This window comes from Heliangelus exortis, chromosome 1, assembly GCF_036169615.1.
Source record: "Heliangelus exortis chromosome 1, bHelExo1.hap1, whole genome shotgun sequence".
Taxonomy (NCBI): domain Eukaryota; kingdom Metazoa; phylum Chordata; class Aves; order Apodiformes; family Trochilidae; genus Heliangelus; species Heliangelus exortis.
The window spans coordinates 10,499,984-10,519,964 of record NC_092422.1 but is presented as its reverse complement, the minus strand read 5'-3'; the positions used below and the strand labels follow the sequence as shown (position 1 = coordinate 10,519,964).

At 40.8% G+C, this 19,981-nt stretch overlaps 1 protein-coding gene across 1 annotated transcript in view; it reads left to right on the top strand.

Annotated features, from left to right (window-relative positions):
- Nucleotides 1-3,642: 3,642 nt before the first annotated feature.
- Nucleotides 3,643-19,981, top strand: part of SLC36A4 (solute carrier family 36 member 4) — a 101,803-nt gene continuing 85,464 nt past the window's right edge. Inside the window, exons 1-6 of the mRNA XM_071733624.1 lie at nucleotides 3,643-3,754; nucleotides 12,923-13,046; nucleotides 13,804-13,894; nucleotides 14,993-15,081; nucleotides 16,310-16,405; nucleotides 17,939-18,023. Coding sequence (XP_071589725.1) covers nucleotides 3,658-3,754; nucleotides 12,923-13,046; nucleotides 13,804-13,894; nucleotides 14,993-15,081; nucleotides 16,310-16,405; nucleotides 17,939-18,023 — 582 coding nt within the window. The 5' untranslated portion in view covers nucleotides 3,643-3,657. The remainder of the gene's footprint in view (nucleotides 3,755-12,922; nucleotides 13,047-13,803; nucleotides 13,895-14,992; nucleotides 15,082-16,309; nucleotides 16,406-17,938; nucleotides 18,024-19,981) is intronic.

Below are 19,981 nucleotides of genomic sequence, written 5' to 3'. Positions count from 1 at the left end.
GAGCTGGATTACCATGTTCACTGAACAAATCAGTACCACTCAAGGACTTCTACATATAGAGCAATTGCAAATTTCAGAATAATAAACCGATCCTGGAAAAATCCTACAGATACACTTACGCCAGTGCTCAGTTGGCTGATGATAATTGATTTCCTAACATCTAGTATTTTCTTTTTTTTTCATTGTTTGATAGGATTTGTTTTTTCCTCAGAATTAAATGGGAATTACTTATGCAGCTACTTTTTTAATGGCTATAATTAATATTCCCTGCAGCTTAAAAAACATCTTCAGTATCGTCTTTTAATCAGTAACTGCCTCTGGTTTTACGGTGTCCTACAGCTACTTCTGCTTCAGGGAGCTCAATAAAACAGGTAAGCCTCCTCCCCTTCACACTCCTCTTTGAACATTACTTCACAGGAACACAAGGGCTGTGAAAGCCTTGCAGCTGTGGGAGGGACAATCCCCCCAAGATACATGAAAGGAGTCCCCGCAGTGCATCCTGCGATGTGGATTTTCACTTGCTCTGAGCTGTAGTTCTCTGGAGCTTTTTAATAAATTAGAGCAGATTCTGGGAGTAATTCATTATGCCACCATAGGCTGTTCTAGTTCCCAAAGCTGATGTGAATCATAGGAGTGGGTGGATGACAGCCACCTCAGGGCTCTGCTGGTGGGCCATGTCTTTCTGTGATATTACAGCCGTGGGCATCAAAAGAGACTTGGGCTGATGTATTATATTTAGCTGTGGAAACTATGAATGGTAGAATTCCTTTTCAAAAGGGAAGGGATTTGCTTTATACTACCACAATTCTTTTCCCTTCTTCTGTCAAGTTTTCACTTCTTCTGCATCTACATGAGGACCCGTGGACTGCTCTAAGGTCCAAAGCCTTCTGGAATAATGCTGGGGACTGTGGAAATGGAGGGGAAAAAAAAGTGGTGTAAATCTGAAGCTGCCCCAGATTATCCAGTAGTTAATAGAAAATCTAATGATCTCCCTGAGTGCCACTTTGTAAGTTTGCCATGCACTGCATCTGTTTTTATTTAATATATTTAAGAAAAATGATACAGGAATTGACAAAGATTCCCAAGTATCTGAACATTTGCAATGTTTTGTCACATGATCTTCATCCTGAAGGGATGATGTACTTTGACTTTGAACTGTAGTGAAAGGAAATTGTCACTGGCAGCACCCCAAATTAAACAACAAAAGGGAACCTGTATATTGGCAATGCTTGGCTGTTAAGTCCCAGTATATGCAGTTCTATATGCAAATACAGATCTTTTATTTTCATTAAGTGACAGGAAAAGTATTTTACGTCACCCACATGATAATGATTCATGCTGGGAAAAATCCTGGTGGCTTTCTCAAATGTTTCTGATATTTGAACTGTTCTGATAATTTCCATTTGAAGAATGAAACACAAACAGCACTTTTGACAGCTGCAGCACCTTCGTAATCACATTCATTCTTCATCAAAGCTTAAAGACAGTCAACACACACCAGTGTTAACATTGTGTTACTCAACAGTCCAAGTGTTACAGATTCCAGTGGAGACCATCTCACATTTCTGTGTTCACCACAGCTCACCACAGCTTGTTCATCAAACTTGTGAACAGCAGTTATGGAATCTGAAGCTGGTTAACACAATGGTCCTTTTCTGATCTGTTCTTTATCAGAGACATCTACAACATCACCATCATCTTCAGCCACACACCTCATACCAGGCATCAGTCTATGCTGGAGGCCACCAAGGTGGAAAGCAACTTGGCAAAAAAGGACCAGGGGCTCCTGGTTGACACCAAGTTGAATATGAGCCAGCACTGGGCCCTTGCTGCAAAGAAGGCTGATCCCAGGCTGCATGAGGCAAAGCATTGGCACCGTGTCATGGGATGTGACTTCCCCTCTGCTCAGCACTGGTGTGGCCACTCCCAAAGTGCTGTGTTCAGTTCTGGGCTTCTACATACAAGTCCAACAAAGGGCCACAGGGATGATTAACAGACTGGAGGAGCATCTCTCCTTTGAGAAAAGGCTGAAAGAGCTGGGGCTGCTCAGCCTGGCAGCCTGAAGAAGGCTCGGGGTGGTCATATCAACAATCAACATGTATGAAGGGAGGGTATAAAAAAAATGGAACCAGGCACTTTTCAGTGGGCACGAACTGAAACACAGGAAGTTCCCTCTGGACATAAGGGAATTTTATTTTACTGGGAGCATGACTGAGCACTGCCATATATTGCCCAGGGAGGCTGTGTGGTCTCCCTTTCTGGAGATAATCAAAAGCTGTCTGGACAGGTCCAACTGGCTTGAGCAGGGGTGTGGACAGGATGACCTCCAGAGACCCCTTCCAACCTCTACCATTCTGTGATTCCATGCAATGCAATGGAAAGTCAGCCTCTGGATCTGCTTCCAAAATGCTTGTGGTAAGGCAGGCTGGTCCATGCATAGCATAAAACATCGGAGCAAGATTTTACAAAACAGTCCCTTATTCAACACACATCAAACTAAATCTTTCTAAAGAAACTTAAGAATCTTCCAGCCTATCAACTGCGTTTTGTTAGGATCATAACCATCAATCTTCTGACGTTTTAACAACAGTTTAGGATGTTCGGTGTTTGATATTTGTACCAAGAAAAAGAAAAAATAGGAATCCTTGGACATGGGTTATTACAGACTGGAATACTGAGCATAAGGAATTTGTGTGAAAGGAAGCTCATGATTGTGACCAAAGAACTGGAAAGAAGTAGAGAGATATGTGCATGTTTTCAAGTCAGTGATAAAATGACAGGAGTTGCTGCTTTTTGATAATCTGATGAGCAATATTCTACCCAGGATCTAATAAGATGTGGATACCATATTCATATTCAATGTTTTTCGAAGATGTGCTCTTAGATAAAAAACAGTGAGAAATCTTGGAGCAATGCCAATCACTTGCCAATCAGGTAAGAGTCCACCGATAGATGGCAATATAATTGAGGTCTACCAATGAATGGCTCATTAAAACACCATGCCAAGCAATAACAGTGGCTTAGCACCTGACTAAAACTTTAAATACAAACTGTTGGGAAAAGTAAAGTCCATAAAAGCAGTCAAATGTTGGCCGAAGGGGTTTTAAGTGCTCTGCTGTGTCTGCAGTTCTGGTGTCCTCATATAAAATAACCACAGGATGGAAAGGATGGATGGGTGGAGTGGCTTCTCTGTGAGGGGAGATTTCAATGGACTAAGACCTAGAAAAAAAAAAAAAAAAAAAAAGTATGACAGTGATCTCTAAGACTGCTAATGCTTTGGGGAAGGTAAAAGCAGTAATTATTTTTTTCATTACAAAACCAGGCGTTATCAGATGAAACGCACACTGTTTTTGTGCAGTCCCTGAGGGGTCAGGGGCACCCCCAGCAATGAGGCCCCGCTCATGCATACCAGGAGGCTCCGGTCAAGATGCCGAACATCCGAGGGCAGATGCTTATCGGGGCACCCAGCAGGAGGGCTGCAGCTGTGCCAAGGCACAGAAGACAGAGCAGGACACGAACCAGGAGCGTCAGGGCTCTCGGCCCGGCCGCCCGCCGCACAGCCCTCGGCGGACCGGCACCCCGGCAGACCCGGGTCTTCTCTTTCCGGCCGGTGTCTATGGTTCGCTCCCGCGGGGCTCGGCCCGTCGGGCAGGGCGCATGCGCAGCGCCTTGCCGCTCCGGCCGGCTCCACATCGGCGGAAGGGCGAGCGGAGAACCGGCGGGGACATGGACGGCGGTGGCAGGGAGGAGCTGGGTGAGGGAGGCTGTGCCGCCCGGCGGCGGGGGCTGCCGAGGGCCGGCGGGATGGCGGCTCGCCGCGGGGTGGGGAGCGGGACAGGGCGAGCGTCAAGGGCTGCCGGCCAACTTCCACCCCCCGCCTTGCAGGCGGAATGGTTCGGCCCGTGGGGGATGCGCTGCCGCGCTCAGCGCATCGAGCGGGCGGGATGAACCATCCCACCTGCGGGAGGGGTGGGCTCTGTCCTGCCGCTCCTCCGAGCCGGTCGGCTGCAGCCTGGGTCTACTGAGGGGAAGGGGGGGGGACGGGGAACATGAAGGCGGGTGGAGGGGGCTGAGTGCCCCGGACCCGCCCAGACTCGACCCGACCCAACCCGGCGGCACTGGGGCCGTGCGGGGCTCGGGGGAAACGGAGCAGAGCGCAGGGGCTTCTCCTGTCGCGGCCTCCTCAAACAGGGAGACCCGGCCGGGGGCTCTCCCCAGCGCGGTGGGCGGGGGGCGGACAGGACACAGGGGGTGGGGTCGGTTCCCCGCCTGGCAGAACCTGGCCTGGGCAGGTCCCTGAAGGCGTCATTCTCACCTGGCTGCCTCGTGATGTCATTGGGAAGTTTAGGAAATAATTTATCTTTGCATCTATCTCTTTGATGCTCGTGTCTAGGATGAGAGGCTGTGAGGTTTATTTTGTGTGTGTGGTTTGATACATTTGCTGTGTTGGTTGCAGATCAGGCCTTTTCCATCTCGTTGCGTGAGAGCTTTTACTTGTTCGCAGCTTAATTAATCTGTCTGTAGGTGGCAAGAGGGAACGTGTAGGAGGTTTAGTTATAAAGTATGGCTTGGCTAATTCTGGGCAGACTGAATGTCACATCTCAAATCTATGTTCCACTTGTAACCTGAAGAACTTGTCTGGTGATAATGATGGGAAGCAGGAGACGTTTTTCAGATGTTTTGGTCCCAGAGGCTGATCCCTCTTGCAACAAGATTGCTGCCTCCCGAGCAAAGGTGGCAAAAAAAGAAAATAATTGTAGTGACTTTTTTCTCTTTCCTGAGGTGCACAGATCTGACAGAATTTATCTGTCATAACAGTTAGAAACATAATTTTTTATGGGACTGACAGATCTCAGTACCTGATAATATTTCAGAAGGTTTTTACTTTGATCTTGTTGAATACTTAATACAATTTAAATGTTACCAATGTGTTATCAACTGGAAGTGTGTTAATCATGTGGAAATGTCTAGCTAGGTCTGGACTGGACAGAGGACTGACATAATTTCCAAATAAATTATCTGTTGTGGTTTGGGGTAAAAATGTTCCTCTGACAGTGTCTAATAAACTCTGGAGACCTGTGCATGCTTTGGTTAAATAACTCAAGTGGCTCATTTAATTAGCGTTCTGGATTTGACAGGTGCAATGCAAATGCAAAGAGTTATTGGTGCTTACTGAGTGGCATTATTGACTTTCAACATTTGTTTAGGAATTCTCAAGACAAATAAATTCTACTGTAAAGCAGAATAAGTTGATTAAGCTACAGTCTGTAATGAAGAGAAATAAAGGACACAAAGATACATTTTCCAAATTAAAATTTTCCAGTTCTGGGGCTCTCAACCTAAGGAAAGTGCAGAAGGCCCCCAGCAGAATGACATGGAACTGCTGGAGCAAGTCTAGAGGGAGGGTGATGAAGGTGGTCAGGAGGCTGGAGCACCTCTCAAGTGAAGACAGGCTGAGAGAGGTGGGGTTCAGCCTGAATAAGAGAAAGCTCCAGGGACACTTTAGAGCAGCCTTCCAGTAACCTGCAAGGGACCCACAGGAAAGCTGGGAAGGGACTTTTTACAAGGCCATGTAGTGGTAGGAGAGAGGGGAATGGTTTCAAACTGGAAGAGTGGAGATTTAGATAAGATACTGGGAAGAAATTCTTCACTTGTGAGGGTGGTGAGACACTGGAACAAGTTGTGCAGTGAAGTTGTTCAAGGCCGGATGGGCTGGGGCTTGAAGCAGCCTGGTCTAATGGGAGGTGTCCCTGCTCATGCAGTGGGATTGGAACTGGTTGATCTGTGTCCCTTCTGACCCACACCATTCTATGATTCTAAGAAAAGTAGTGATTTGAATAACTGTGTCAAGCTTGACTTTAAAATTCTTGAATCCCCCATCTCAAAAACTATTGCTTTTACCATGCTGGAAAAATTAATTATTAGTATTTAATAGGATTTTTAAAACCAGATGAGGGTTTTTTTGTTTTTGTTTGGGTATTCTTATATCTTCTGTATTCAGTTGGCGTGGTAGTGCCAATTAAAAAGAAAACTGACTTGTGTATAGATGATTGGGATTAAAATTTAGCTCCCCCTTGAGTTACCAAAAGTCACAGAAGTTCATCAGTCTTGATGGGCACGCCACTAGCACTGCTATTCATAGCCACTGTGTGTTGAGCTGTCATTTCCCTGGCAATTGTGGAAGCACATGACTGAGTAACGTGGCAGGTCCTGCCAGGGTCATGTGCGTTTGGTGGACAGTGCTGTACTTCACAGTTTGATGCCTTCTGGAAAAATGCTGGGAAAGTTATTTCTAGGCTGAAGTTTGGGCAATGGAAAAATGGGTATTTCTGCATTTGGGGGAGTAAAAGAGCTGTACACTGAGCTGCTTACTGAGCCAGTTGCAGATAGTGAAAATAATGAGTGACAGCATTTGCTTCCTAAATAAAGTTTGTCTTCTTTTCACTAAACCCTTCCTGTTGTCAGTGGTGGTTGTTGCCTGACTTCTGGTGTGTTTTCTGTGTTACACTGTAGTGATGTCTCCTGGACTGTGTCTGCTATTCAGGGACATGATCATGGATCTTGACCTGTAAGAGCAGCCACAGGCCTGGTTAGGTGACAGAGGTTCTGGGCATGCTCTCTGGGTCATGAACATGGCATTCTATAGCCTGTGGGAAAATACCATCAGAAAACCCATGTTTTAGGCTAGCGTAAGTATTATGTAATTTTCTGCTTTCCTCTTTTATACAGCAGTAAAAACAGCTGCTTATTGAATTGAATCTGTATCCCTGTTACAGAGGCACTGGGTCACTTTCTCTATAGTTTCACAGGTTTCTGTATAGTTTCACAGGTTTTCCGTACAGTTTCACATTTCACAGGTCTGTGAATCTTGTGCTGTGTGTCTGGCCATGTTACCATGTTGCATATGAGCAAGACAGTGGAACAAGTTGCTGAGGGTAGTTGTGGCTGCTCCCTCCCTGAAGTGTTCAAGGCCAGGTCGTATGGGGCTTTGAGCAACCTGGTCTAGTGGGAGGTGTCCCTGGCCATACAAGAGGGTTGGAACCAGATGATCTTTAAGGTCCCTTCCAACCCAAATAATTCTGTGATTCTGTGAAGCTGAGTGAGCAGTGAAATATCTACAAGACCCCCTTTGCCAGGCATGTAATATGTATGCCAAGTGGTGCTCCAACATGACCTGTATGTTCCTTATCCTGTGAATGACTAAAACCTGCTGATATAAACAATGATAAGCTATGTGCTCTCCCTCAAATCTTTTTATGCGTGTATGTCAAAGTCAGTACTTTCTATTTGACAAAAGTGACTTCAGAATGCTGGAGGAAAAACCAAACAAAACGAACAACCCAAAACAGATCACATAGCTAAATTTGATTTTGAAAAGGGATTTTTGATAGGACTTTGTCTGGGAGATTGTGTTTGACTTTGTTTTTACTATCTTCTTTGTCTTTAACTTGCTGTGCAGCCCTGGCAAACTGCTTCATCCTTTTGCCTCTGTTTCACTCATAAGTGGTAGAGATAAAACTAATCCCTTGTGGGGATAAAGGTTCAATTAGTTTCAGAAGTGTAAATTGCTTGAGCATTATAGAAAAATTAACTAAAGTTCTCAGTGAAAATTCATTTATTTGCAGAGCTTTTGAACCAAAGGATTAATTGCATAGGCTATAAAAGCTTTAGAATTAAGTACATTTAGTAACATTACAAAGGTTTCTTTGACAGTATATCCATAAATGTTGGCAAGATGCTGGAACAGTCTTTGAGATAAAAAAATGCACTGGAAGATACAAAACTGGAAATACTGGTCATAACAATTTTAAGTACTACAGATTTTATCTTAGCATGCAACTAATTGTTGACTAGTAGGTCATAGATGAGAATATAGTGTTGGCATTTATGCATGATTATAGAGTGATGTCTAGCTGTAATGAATCATTGATTTATCTTCCCAGTGGGCTGAAGAATCAGTTTAACATTGCAGTGGTAATTTTGGAAGAAGCTGAAATGTGCTTTGTGTTGCCTTGCTTGATGGTAGCAGTACTTGCAGAGCTTTTTGGCATCCTGCTTACATGAGTGTTCACAGACGAAAGCAGAAACAATGACAAATATTTAAATAACTGTGAAGGACACTCTGAAGACAGCCTTTAATCTGAGAAGATTATTGTGGCGGCACAAGGAGAAAAGAAATTCATACCAGCTGAAGACTGGCTGGTGCTTTGGCTAAGTAAAAACAAAAGTTTATGTTGAAATGGATTTCCTCGTTCTTAGTTGTGCTGAATAAAGATGATGCAAACTTTTCATTGTGTCCCATGATTGAGCACTGGATTTGGTGATGGATGGCATATGGTGCCAGTCTGACTGTGCTGTTCTTTGACAAAGAAGTAGATGACTTCTTCAGTGGTGTCTGGAATACCATTAACTAAAAAAAAAAAAAAAAAAATAGACTTAAGCTTATTTTCAAGTCCCTAAATACCTTTAAGATTTCTTGCTGTTAAGGATTTCGATACTGAAATCTTTTTCTGTAGTGCTATACATTTTTCTGTTTGAAGATTTTTCTAGTGTGAACTAAACCTACTGGTTATTACAAATCCGTGTATTTTACTTAGGGCTTATTTGATGCAATTTTCATATGCATTTGTGGAATGTATTTTAATTAACAGGACTGTTATTTAAATAGATTACAAAATAAACCATAAAAAACACTCAGAAGCAATCTTTTCTAAGGACAGCTTACTCTGAAGCAGTCTTTCAGTAAGCTATGGAACCTCTTCACAGGAAAAGTTAAAAATGACGCATAATTAAAAAAAAAAGTCAAAAATAATATAGGTGAACTCAGGATGATTAGATTGTGAACTCTTCAGGGCAGGCGCTGTTTTCTTTGTATTTCTGCAGAGCAGTGAGTTGCTTAGCATTTCTAGACACCACAATGTGTGGTGTCAGATATATCAGTATCAGAGCTGGGATAACAATAATCCTGAGATGACCAGGTGGCTTTAAGCAGGACAGATGAATTTTTGAGCCAAAAAATTTACTGTCTTAGAAAACAAGTCTTCTTAAAAAAGGAGGGCAATGCTTAAGTTTGTCTAAATCCATTCTTAAAGGACTCCACTCGTGATCAGAAGAAAGGCCAGGAAATTGAGAGAAAAGTAAATTGGGATGTCTATACTATTCAGAGCCTTCTGAGTGTGAGCTGGTTGTGTGGTAAACAGTGTGTAAGTATGTGTATATCTAATGTTTCAGAGTAAGGCTGGAATGGAAGAGGAGCAGTTCACTTTGCTCCCTTAACTGAGCAGCTGCTGATACTCACCAGTGCTGTTGTCCTAAGGGTCATTCTGATCCCCTCACACTGCTGAAGAGGAACCTTACTTGCTGCATCTTCTCATTATTACTTAGCATTAGAAACAGCATTCTACAAAATGTGATGTATTCAAAGCTGTAAAATAATTTAACAATGATTTCTTAAATATGTTGTTGAATCTCATATGATCACAGGCTATGCACAATCATAGTTTGGCTTGTTGCTAGTGAAAACACTTAAGATTATTAGTTTAAACTCAATATTTTTAAAAAATGAAATTAAGCCTACTTACATGCTCACTAGGTAAAACTTCCAGTGCTGACACTTTGTTTTGTCTGGTTCCTGAGGGGACAAGCTTTTACTCCAGAAGAAGAGTGCAGAGGTCTTAGTGGGTGTTGAATGACTCTTCCAGTGGCTCATAGCTCAGAGGGTGCTTACTACATACTTCAGAACTAATCAACACAGTGCTGTGGGAGTAGAGGGAAGGAACTAATTTGCTGGCCTTTCTTTTGATCGATTCGTTATGTGCCATGTAGTGAAAGCTGATTAAGTCTGCCTTGACTTGTATAATTACAATATCACAAGTATAAATTGGCTTTACTGTATACTTTCTAGTTGAGCCACTGGTTTTGCTCTCCACCAGGCATCTTTGCTTCTGTCAGGTGCTTTCATTACTGGCTTTCAACTCTTCTGAAACCAAATTCAGATCATTCTTTGCTGTTTTTAAGGAGAGTTTGAGCTGTATGTTTTTATTTTTAAATACCTGGATAAGCTACCTTCTGCTTTGTAGAGTATTTTACATTTGTTTTACAGTTTTTCTTTTTAAGTTCCTCTTGCTTTGAATTGGCTTCAGTGCTCCACTGGTGGTTTCGACATCTAATGTTTCATAAAAACCTTAAAGATTTTTTGAATGGCTGTGGTGGCTTGACCTTGGATGGATGCCAGGCGCCCACCAAACCACTGTATTGCTCCCCTCCTCAGCTGGAGAAGGGAGAGAAAATATAACAAAAGGCTTTTGAGTTGAGTTAGGGAGAGTCACACACCAATTATTCTCACAGCAAAACAGATTTGACTTGGGGAAATTAGTTTAATTTATTACCAATCAAATCAGTGTGGGGTAATGAGAATTAAAACCAAAATTTAAATACACCTTCTGTCCACCACTGCCTTCTTCCTGGGTTCAACTCCAGATTTCTCTACCTCTCTCTACAGGGGGATAGGGAGTGGGGGTCTGGTTCTCCTTCTTCCTTCCACTCTTTCCCATGCCGATGTGGTGTTCCCTCCACAGTAGACAGTTCTCTGTGAACTTCTTCAATGGGAATCCTTCCCACAGGCTGCAGGTCTCCACAAACTGCTCCATCATGAGTCACAGAATCACAGAATCATCTGGGTTGGAAAGGACCTCTGAGATCATCGGTCCAACCCTTAATCCCCTACCACTGTGGTTACCAGACCATGGCACTGAGTGCCACATTCAGTCTCTTTTTAAAAACCTCCGGGGACAGAGAATCCACCACCTCCCTGGGCAGCCCATTCCAATGTCTGATTAGCCACTCTGTAAATAATTTTTTCCTAATATCTAACCTAAACCTCCCCTGTCAGAGCTTAAGTCCATGCCCTCTTGTCTTACTGGTCTGGTTGAAGGGCGCCCCCCCCCTCCCCCCCGGCTCCAACCTCCTTTCAGGGAGTTGCAGAGACTGATGGGGTCTTCCCTGAGCTTCCTCTTCTCCAGACTAAACTCCAGTCCTTTCCATGGGATCTTTCAGGGCATTCCAAACAGTCCTTCAGGAGCAGACTGCTCCATTGTGGGTCCCCCATGGGATCACAGGTCCTGCCAGCAAACTGGCTCCAGTGTGGGCTCCTCTCTCCATGGGTCCACAGGTCCTGCTAGGAGCCTGCTCTAGAACACTCTTTCCATTGAGTCACAGCTTCCTTCAGGCATCCATCTGCTCCTATGTGGGGTTGTCCATGGGTTGCAGGTGGATATCTGCTCCAGCGTGGACCTCCATTGGCTGCGTGCAGGGCACAGCCTGCCTCACCATGGTCTTCACCATGGCCTGAAGGGTAATCTGTGCCAGGAGGCACCTCCTCTCCCTCCTTCTTCACTGACCTTGCAGAGTTGTTTCTCTCCTGTATTCTCAGTCCTCTCTCCTGCTGCTGTTCTTGAAGCAGTTTTTTCCCCTTAAACAAGAGTTATCAGAGAGGCACTACCACCATTGCTGATGAGCTTGCCCAGTGGTGGGCCCAGCTTTGTGGCTCTGTCAGACATGGGATAACTTTTAGCAGCTTCCAACAGCAGCCACCTCTGTAGCTGTCCCTCTGCCCCTCACTACTAAACCTCATCACACAACCAGAATGCAATGGCTAATTTTCAGTATGTTCTGTATTTCCTGTCGGGTTTTGTGCATGTGTCTTGTTTTCAAGTTAAGTGGTTATTTTTATCAGGTTGACCGTAACAGCTCCCCAAAATAAAACTCGTATTTGGCAGCTTTATAAGCCACTTTGTACTTCAAAGATGTCAGTTTGCCCATAACTTCTTCTTAATGCTTCTGCAGTCTCACTGCTGTTACAGATTTCCCTAGTATTTAGGTAGCATATATATTTTACAAAATACGTAAGTTTAGTATAGTTAAGCACTAGTCTGCACTCAGAAATATTTTTACTTGCTGAATAGTGAAGTGTGTTTTAATATAGCATATGTCCTTTGTGGTATTTTCCAATGTTTTCAGAGTCCATAAAGTGGTAATTCAGTAACGTGTGCCTTGCTCACTTTGAAATATTCAGTAATTTAGAGAAATTTTTAAATCAGAGGGGTTTCCTTTTTGGTGAAAATGGTGGAAGTTGTGATATTGCACACATGAATGGGTACTGTGTTAGACAAGTGTAAGGTAAATAATATTTTTGCTCTTAGCAGGATTTGTTTTGCTTAATTGTAATAATTTCAAAATGGTTATAATTTAATCAACATTAAACTGGTGTGAGGTGTTTTGCCTGCAGTGCAGTTTTGTTCACTACTGGCTGCTTGCTGTTGCTTGGTGATGTTATTTAGCTGGATGGCAGGACTGCCTTTGACAACCATGTTGGCAGCTTGTGCAACTCCAGAAGGTTCATGAAATTGCAGTTTTCACAGCATGTGGTATAATTCCTTTAGCTTGATGCTCTTGTAAATAACTGGAGACATCTGCTGAGTACCTGTTTTACCTAAACATTTTAGGGTGGGATGGCTGGGGAGTGCCCTTGCTGACCACCGATGAGAGCAGACAAAAGGCTTAGTTTTGCAATTGCTAATGGTGGGTAAGATGAATCTCATGTTTTTTAGCAATGAATGGCTTTCCTGTTTTGCTTTGCATTGCATTAGCTTGCAAAATGATGTAAACCATCAACATTTTCATGATTAAAAGTTGTTTTTCTCAATGAAAAACTGTGGTGTCTGGCCGTAATGATGAGCTGGGATGCTCATCATCCCATTAAAGAGAATTTTGCGTGTGAAGTTGTGCTGTGTGTTGTTTATCTGCCTTTATAGTTAGGAACACATGTAAAATTCATGGCATGGGGACTTGGAATCACTTAAGTTTACTTCTAAACTCTTATGTTTGTTTCTAATGCTAATGTAGTGTTAACTCTAATGTACAGACATGGAAGTAATGAAGCCATTAATTGATGAACAGAATTCAGATGCCGTCTCTGATGAAGAGCATGACAATAATTTCCTGCCAGTTGAGAAGCATTACCAGCTGGATAATGAAGGTGGCATTACGTATGTATTACTCTGAAGTGTCAGCTTGTTAAAGTTTGTTGCCTCTGACTTGTCATGAGTCATTTATTGAACTTTTGAAGGGTTTTCTTGCATTCACATTACATCTTTGTGGTTATACATCAAGAGTTTGCATAGTCCAGCCCAAAAGCATCCCATTTTGAGTAGGTTCTCCTTCGTTGGAAGCTAACAATATACTGCCCACCAGACATTCTGAGGTGCTCATTTAAAAAATGGTTGGGTCACTCAAAATCCAGGCACTGTTTAAGGAAGGTTTTGATTTTTTTTTTTTTCTGTAAAGAAACTTCAGAAGACTTTGGAAATCATCTGTTTGTTAAAGCTCTCTTTTTCTTTTGATTTTGTGGCTGTCAGATTTGTGATTTGCAGCTGGTAATTGTTTTGAATGCTACTGATTCTAAAATAGCATTGATGAAACCTGGCAATTTTGACTCTAAGGCAAAAGGCCAATAAAACCGCACAGAAAATAAAATTCACAAGCTGGAAGAAAGAACTAAAGATCAGACTTATATGTTTTAGCTGAGGGAGCTCACATGTAAAGATGAATAAGAATATTATTTGAATGTGCTGACATTTTTAAAGTATCTAGACAACCTTAAAGTAATTGAAACTCACAGTTTATCCCTTCATTATTAATACATGAAAGAGACTGTGATTTTGTGGGTTTTTTTCTTTTTTTTTTCCCCCTACTCTACAAATCTCAGTGTACTTCTAATGTGGCTTGTAATATTTTTACTCTCAGATTTATACAAACACTTATGCACCTTCTCAAGGGAAACATTGGAACTGGGCTTCTTGGTCTTCCACTTGCAATAAAAAATGCTGGCATTGTGGTAAGAATTAATTTATTTTTCATGTATTAGAAAAATTATCTAGAAAGACCTACAGATCTGTGTCTGAGTCTGAAATACTAAACTCTTTAATACTTTCTGTTTGTCACTATCAACTTCAACAGAGTTGTGTTCTATTTTTCCTCTTCTATCTGGTGAATTTAGGATGGAAGATTGAGGTTTTTAAGTTTTCTTCTCAGAAGTCACAGCTTCACCATGAAGACTTTGTATTATATGTTGTATTTTTGCTTAGCAAAAGTATTTTTCTGGTGGAAACAAAAACTTTATCTGAAAAAGAAAGATTTTGATTCACTCAGACTCTTGTGATGTCTCACAGGAATAGTTATTCTGGGATTGCCTTATCTTTGTCCAGACTTGTCTAGAGCCAGATTGCACGTCCTAGGATGCAGCATCAGCTTGTTAAATCAATCTTTCTGCAGACACAGAGCATAGCACAGGTTGTTTATATACTGGGTAACAAATAAATGCATTTCCTAAGGCAGGCTACATTTAATCAGGTGAAATTTTCACCTTATGACTAAATGGCTTATACTCTGGAACGAATTATTTGATTTGCAAATGATCTGTAACAGTAATAATAGAACTTATCAGGGTTGTGGTTGTGGGTTTTTTTTTTAATACTGCATATTATGAGATGTACTTATGTAAGGGAAAGAAACTTCTATTGCTATTTCCACTTCAAAGTGATTCAAACCACTGCTTCAAACTGTGCAGTAAATGCAGAAATGCAGTCTTTTTTCTGGACAGTGTTTTTTTGTTTTTTTTCTTTTTTTTTTTTTTTTTTTTCCAAATACCTTCATGAATTTGTTAGAAGAGTGAAGTTGTTAATTCCCATTTGATATTTATGGCTTGATTGCCCCCAAGTTAGCCTTCTGTCAAGTAGTAAACTAAAAATAAGAAATACCATCAAACATCATCAGCAAATCCTCCTGTAAGAGAGAAAAAAAATCCAGTTGCATGATTTTATTTATTTATTTATTTGCTATAATACGAATTTTTGCATCCAAAGATTTTCCCCCAGCATATTTTAATGAAAAATTCTGTTTATCCCTATGTTCTTTTTTTCCCGCCCCATATCAGGTCGGACCAATCAGCCTTGTGGTCATAGGAGTTATATCAGTTCACTGTATGCACATCTTGGTACGTTGCAGCCACTGCCTATGTCAGAGGTAAATAAGGAACTATTCATTCTGTTGCCAAGTTTGAGTGTTTTTACTTTCTTTTGTTCTATACTGTTTCTGATTTTTGACCTACAGAATGTCCTGATGCTGTAGCAGTTAATTTCTTCAGTTCAGAGTCTTGTACTTGAAGGAAGCAAGGCTGAAATTCTTACCCTGCAAATAAAAGTGATAGCTGTGCTTTGTGCAACACTGCTTTAAAACATTGAAAAAATATTTGTTATTTCATCAGACACAAAATAAAATTGGTTTAACTCTTGTTGGCCAGTATCCTCTTCCCTACTTTTGCTGGCAATTAATTAAGTCTTTTACATTACAGTTTTAATTGCTTAGCTCCAGTTCATTAGTCCTTCTTTATCCTTCTTTCTTCATAGTGTCTGAACCTTTAAAGCTTTGAGAAGTGTACAGTTTATTAATAGATTGTTCATAAGTACTTAATAGGAATAAAAGATAATTAAGAATTGCTGCTAATGTCTTTCATGATTAGATGTGATCATGATTAGATGAGATCTCTCACATTAGATGTGAGAGAATCAATCACAACTTGATTCTTTGAAACTGCAGTGCTAGAAGACTGTATTGAGATGATGATGGTAGTGAGCAGATAAACACTAGGTACTCCTCCAAGCAAGTACACTACTTGGGGAAGCAGTTATTCAAATATAACTGGTAGAGTATTTGGAGTAATAGTGACTTTTATTGAGCATTTTATCTTAACTGTCAGGTGTCACAGAGAATCTTGAATTGAGAAACTACTGTGAAGTTTTTGAAGTGAATAGAAGTACAAATCTGTTCATGTTCCTGTAGCTGGAAAATACTATCTTATCAGCTTAATGTGTATTGTTCTTTGAAGTGTTTCTGTAATTCCTGAATCTTCCCCTTTTCCTCTGTAGTTTTGAATGCCCTTTGAAGCTTTATGTAAAGCTAAGATCACTGGAACAATTGAGATTGACTGTTTGTCCAGGAAAATCTGTTGAATCCTGTTGAAGTTCTTTGTGGCTTTTAGATTTGAGATGAATTTCTTAGGGTGATGTTATAAGAACCTTGTTGTGGTTCACATGCTTGTAGAGTGCTGAGCAGCCCTTCTCAGGGGAAGGAAGCCCAAACCGTACCAAAATTGGCAGATGCAGAAAAGTTCCATAGGTGATTAATTATTTTAATCCTGGGAGGACAAAAGTGTATTAAATGTAACTCTTCTTTTTTCACTCTTTGATTTCAGGTTGAAAAAATCCTCTCTGGGGTACAGTGATACAGTTAGTTGTGCCATGGAAGTGGGGCCCCTGACTGCCCTTCAGAAACGCACTTCTTGGGGACGGTAAGTTTGCATTAGAATTTGATTTGGGAAAAAAAAAATCCATTTTTTGTTATTAAAAACTAATGGCTGTACTTGGAATGGTTAAGATATTTACTCTTCGGTAAGGTGTTGCCTGCTTTAAGAATGTGTTCTCTTAATACTTGAAATATTTTAATGTAGCGTGATTTGTAATTTTTTGCTGCCAGCTGGTAGTGGTCACATGGGAGGATTAGGGAGTGTCTTTCAGTTTTTAGGTCTATAAGAGCTGTGAAGAAAAGAATTGTGCTTAGTAATAGAGGAAGAGATGTGGTATAATCCAAAATATGTTCTGCATTGCCTGATGTAGTGAAGTAATTTATGTATTCACTCTCTTACTGTAAGCACTTTTCTCTGTGTCAGTTCACTCTTTTAGCAGGTTGACACTGCAAATGTGAACCACTTCACTATATTTAGTCTGAAAGAAAGCAAAGCAATTTCTTGATTTCTTGATTTCTGTTTAAATATAGCATACCAATAATGCTATATACAACACATATATACATATACATATGTACATATACAATAATAATACTTTATCCCTCTGTTTTAAAAGACAATTTTTTTCTTTGCTGTTTGTTGCTTACAGTGTTTGTTACAGTGTGTTGAGTTTACAGTGTATCTACACAGTAGTGAAATTCAAAAACCCAGACATGTTGTTCAACCTAAATGAAAAGTGTGGGTTTTTTTTCTGCACTTGAGGAAGAATTTTTTTGGTGCTGTTACTTTTAAGGATGCAGCATATTGTGTAGTGTTTTACTTTGTTTCAAATGAGAAAAAGGTGAGCTAGGTTTTTAAGACCTTTTGTGATGACTTTGTAAGGCTGGAATAGAGCTCAATTACAAGAAAAAAATGGTTTGTAGTGAAATATAATGACAATTCTGCAATGCACCAAACTGTTAGAAGATACAAATGGCACTTTTATTTCCAGTAACACTACTGCAGCAGATCCACTCTCTGAGGCAGATCTCTGCTGTATGCCTGGCTATAGCAGAGTTTCATTACAGCATGTCTTTATGCCACCATTATGTATAACATTTTTCAGAACCAATCTGAACCATAGTGTAGAGTGTTTTTTTGATGAAATACAGTGTCTGAATGTGTATTTGGATACACTGATACAGACCCAATTAGTAAGATGGGAAAATGTTTGTTTCCTTGAATTGCTGAAAGTTGTGTAACTCTGACTGGCTGAGACAGTTCATCTCTGGTCCTGGTGGAGAACTGCTGTGTCAGGGGCTAATGGATTCCAGAAGAAGATGCATGTGCATCACATCTGTTGGTTATATTTGTACAACATCATTAAGTCTTAATGCCTGCTCAATGTTATCTTAAAAAACATAAACCTACCCTGTTGTGCCCAATGTGGAAGCTGCATTGCAGTGCTCCTGAGATTAATGTGGCATTTGAACATAGCAGTTGAACTACTGTTAAAAGAGCAGTAATTCTGTATTAAGTAGAAATGAGTTAATTGTTTGGATCCTATATATAATGCATCTGGTTTTTTTTCTCCCTCAGGTATGTTGTGGACTTTTTCCTAGTGATAACACAGCTGGGATTTTGTAGTGTGTATGTTGTGTTCTTGGCAGAAAATGTGAAACAAGTGAGTAATGTTTTGCTGTATGTAAACAGTTACGGCTTTAGATTCTTTTTCCCTCACTTTTATTTTCTGTCCTTTTGAAGTCCAACAGAACTGCTTGTAAAATATGAAGTTAAGAGATGCACAGAATGGGTGCTACTATGGTTGCCACAGAAAACTTTTTGGTAAAAAGGAGCAATGTACAAGGTGAACTGAATTCAGATCTTGTGCAAGTGTTTGTGGTTTCATTACCCTCTGATCTGTGTTGAATTTAAAGTTAATTGTGGAAGTGATAGAAAATAAGTCTGAAACTGGTCTTGGAGCCAGTTTGTCCCCCCTTTTTTTTTTTTTTTTTTGTTTCCCTGAGGCCTTCTGCTAACTTTATCTTTTTCTCCTGACCTCCTTGGCATATTTTTCCCTTCCCTTTCTCTGGTTCTTGATTAGTCTCTTCACATTTTTTGAATGGTCTCATCTGCCACAGAATCTATTTGTATTTAAACCAATCCTCATTTTTGTTCCCAAAGATGCCTGACTTTGAAATTTCCACAGCCTCATCAGAAGTCGGTTCCAATGCATTCTTACCTGTTAGACAACTGCTTCTTTGTAGAAGCTTAAAATTTCTTATATGTGTTGTAGGTCTTTGTTTTGTGTTCAAGCTACAAGTAACTTATTCTTTTCTATTTGTGCATATCTTTTATATTCTCAGATTTTGTTACCATGTCTCCCCTGTAACAGCTGCTAGAATCAGACCTGATAGGCTCTAATACTGCTGCTTGCTTTTCTGTGAACACTCTGCAATTAGTCACATCTCTCTCTTTTTTTCAAGTTTTATCTCTGAAGTTGGTTATGCCACACTAGTTGAAGTTCTGCTTGTGACCAGTAGAGCTGAAGGGTTATTTCACAGGTCTTGCAGATCGTGTTCCAGACTTCAGTATGCTGGTCATTTTGCAGGAGCATGTTGTTGCTAACTCTCGACTGACTTGGGATCCACATTGATCTCTTCATCCTTTCCTGCAGAGGTGCATTCTAGGCAATTCTTACATTTTTTTCCAACATGGGTGTTCTGTGCTTCCTTACTGGATTGATTTTTCACAATTTTAAAGTTGTATTTTAATCCTCTTATTCAATATTTTTTCACTTTCTGTCTCAAATAGAAGTTTAAATCCATTTTAAACACTACTTATGCGTTTTATTCTAAATACTACTGCACATGTAGTATTAAGCAAACCTTTCAATATGTTATAGATTTTTAAAAAGATTTGAAACTAATTATTAGACTGTGATGCATTTGTGCAAGTTGATTTATTTAAGGATATCTAAAAATCAAATATTTCATCATGCCATAGTTACGGAAGTATCTCTTTAGTGGTCAGGGTGAACCAAAACACAGAGAACAGAATTGCTCTGTATTACTCACCCCATCCTCCCAGGGGAAGATAAAAGGGGAGTAAGGAAGTGAGATTTGAAGGTTGGAAGTTCCAAAAATCAGGTTTAATAGAACAAGGAAATAATAGCAACACCTGGGGTAACAATGAAAAATACACCAATATGTGCAAAACCTGGTATCAGCAGTCACTGATGTAAGTGTCAAGAAGTCCTTTGTGGCAGAGCTGACTCAGAAAGAGGGGCCAGTGCTCTTCCCAGCACCCAGTAGAGTCAGATCCCACAGAGCATGTAGTGGCCTGAAGACCAAGAGCACAAACATCTCTCCAAGATGTTGGATGAGTGAAGGGAGGAAGGAGTGAGGGGACTGACCTTCCCATCCACCTGTCTTTTGTGGGGTATGGCAGGAAATGCTGACCCCTCTCTCTTCTGCCCCCTTAAATCTTTCAGGGTCCTAAACAACTCCCTATGTATAGGTCCTCACATAGGGCTGTGTCCCCTAAGGCCACAACAATGAAGAAGTCAATTAAAAATTGCAAATGAATCCCCTCAACCACAAGTGTGTGTACACCTCCCAAGCAACCCTCAAACCTTTCAGT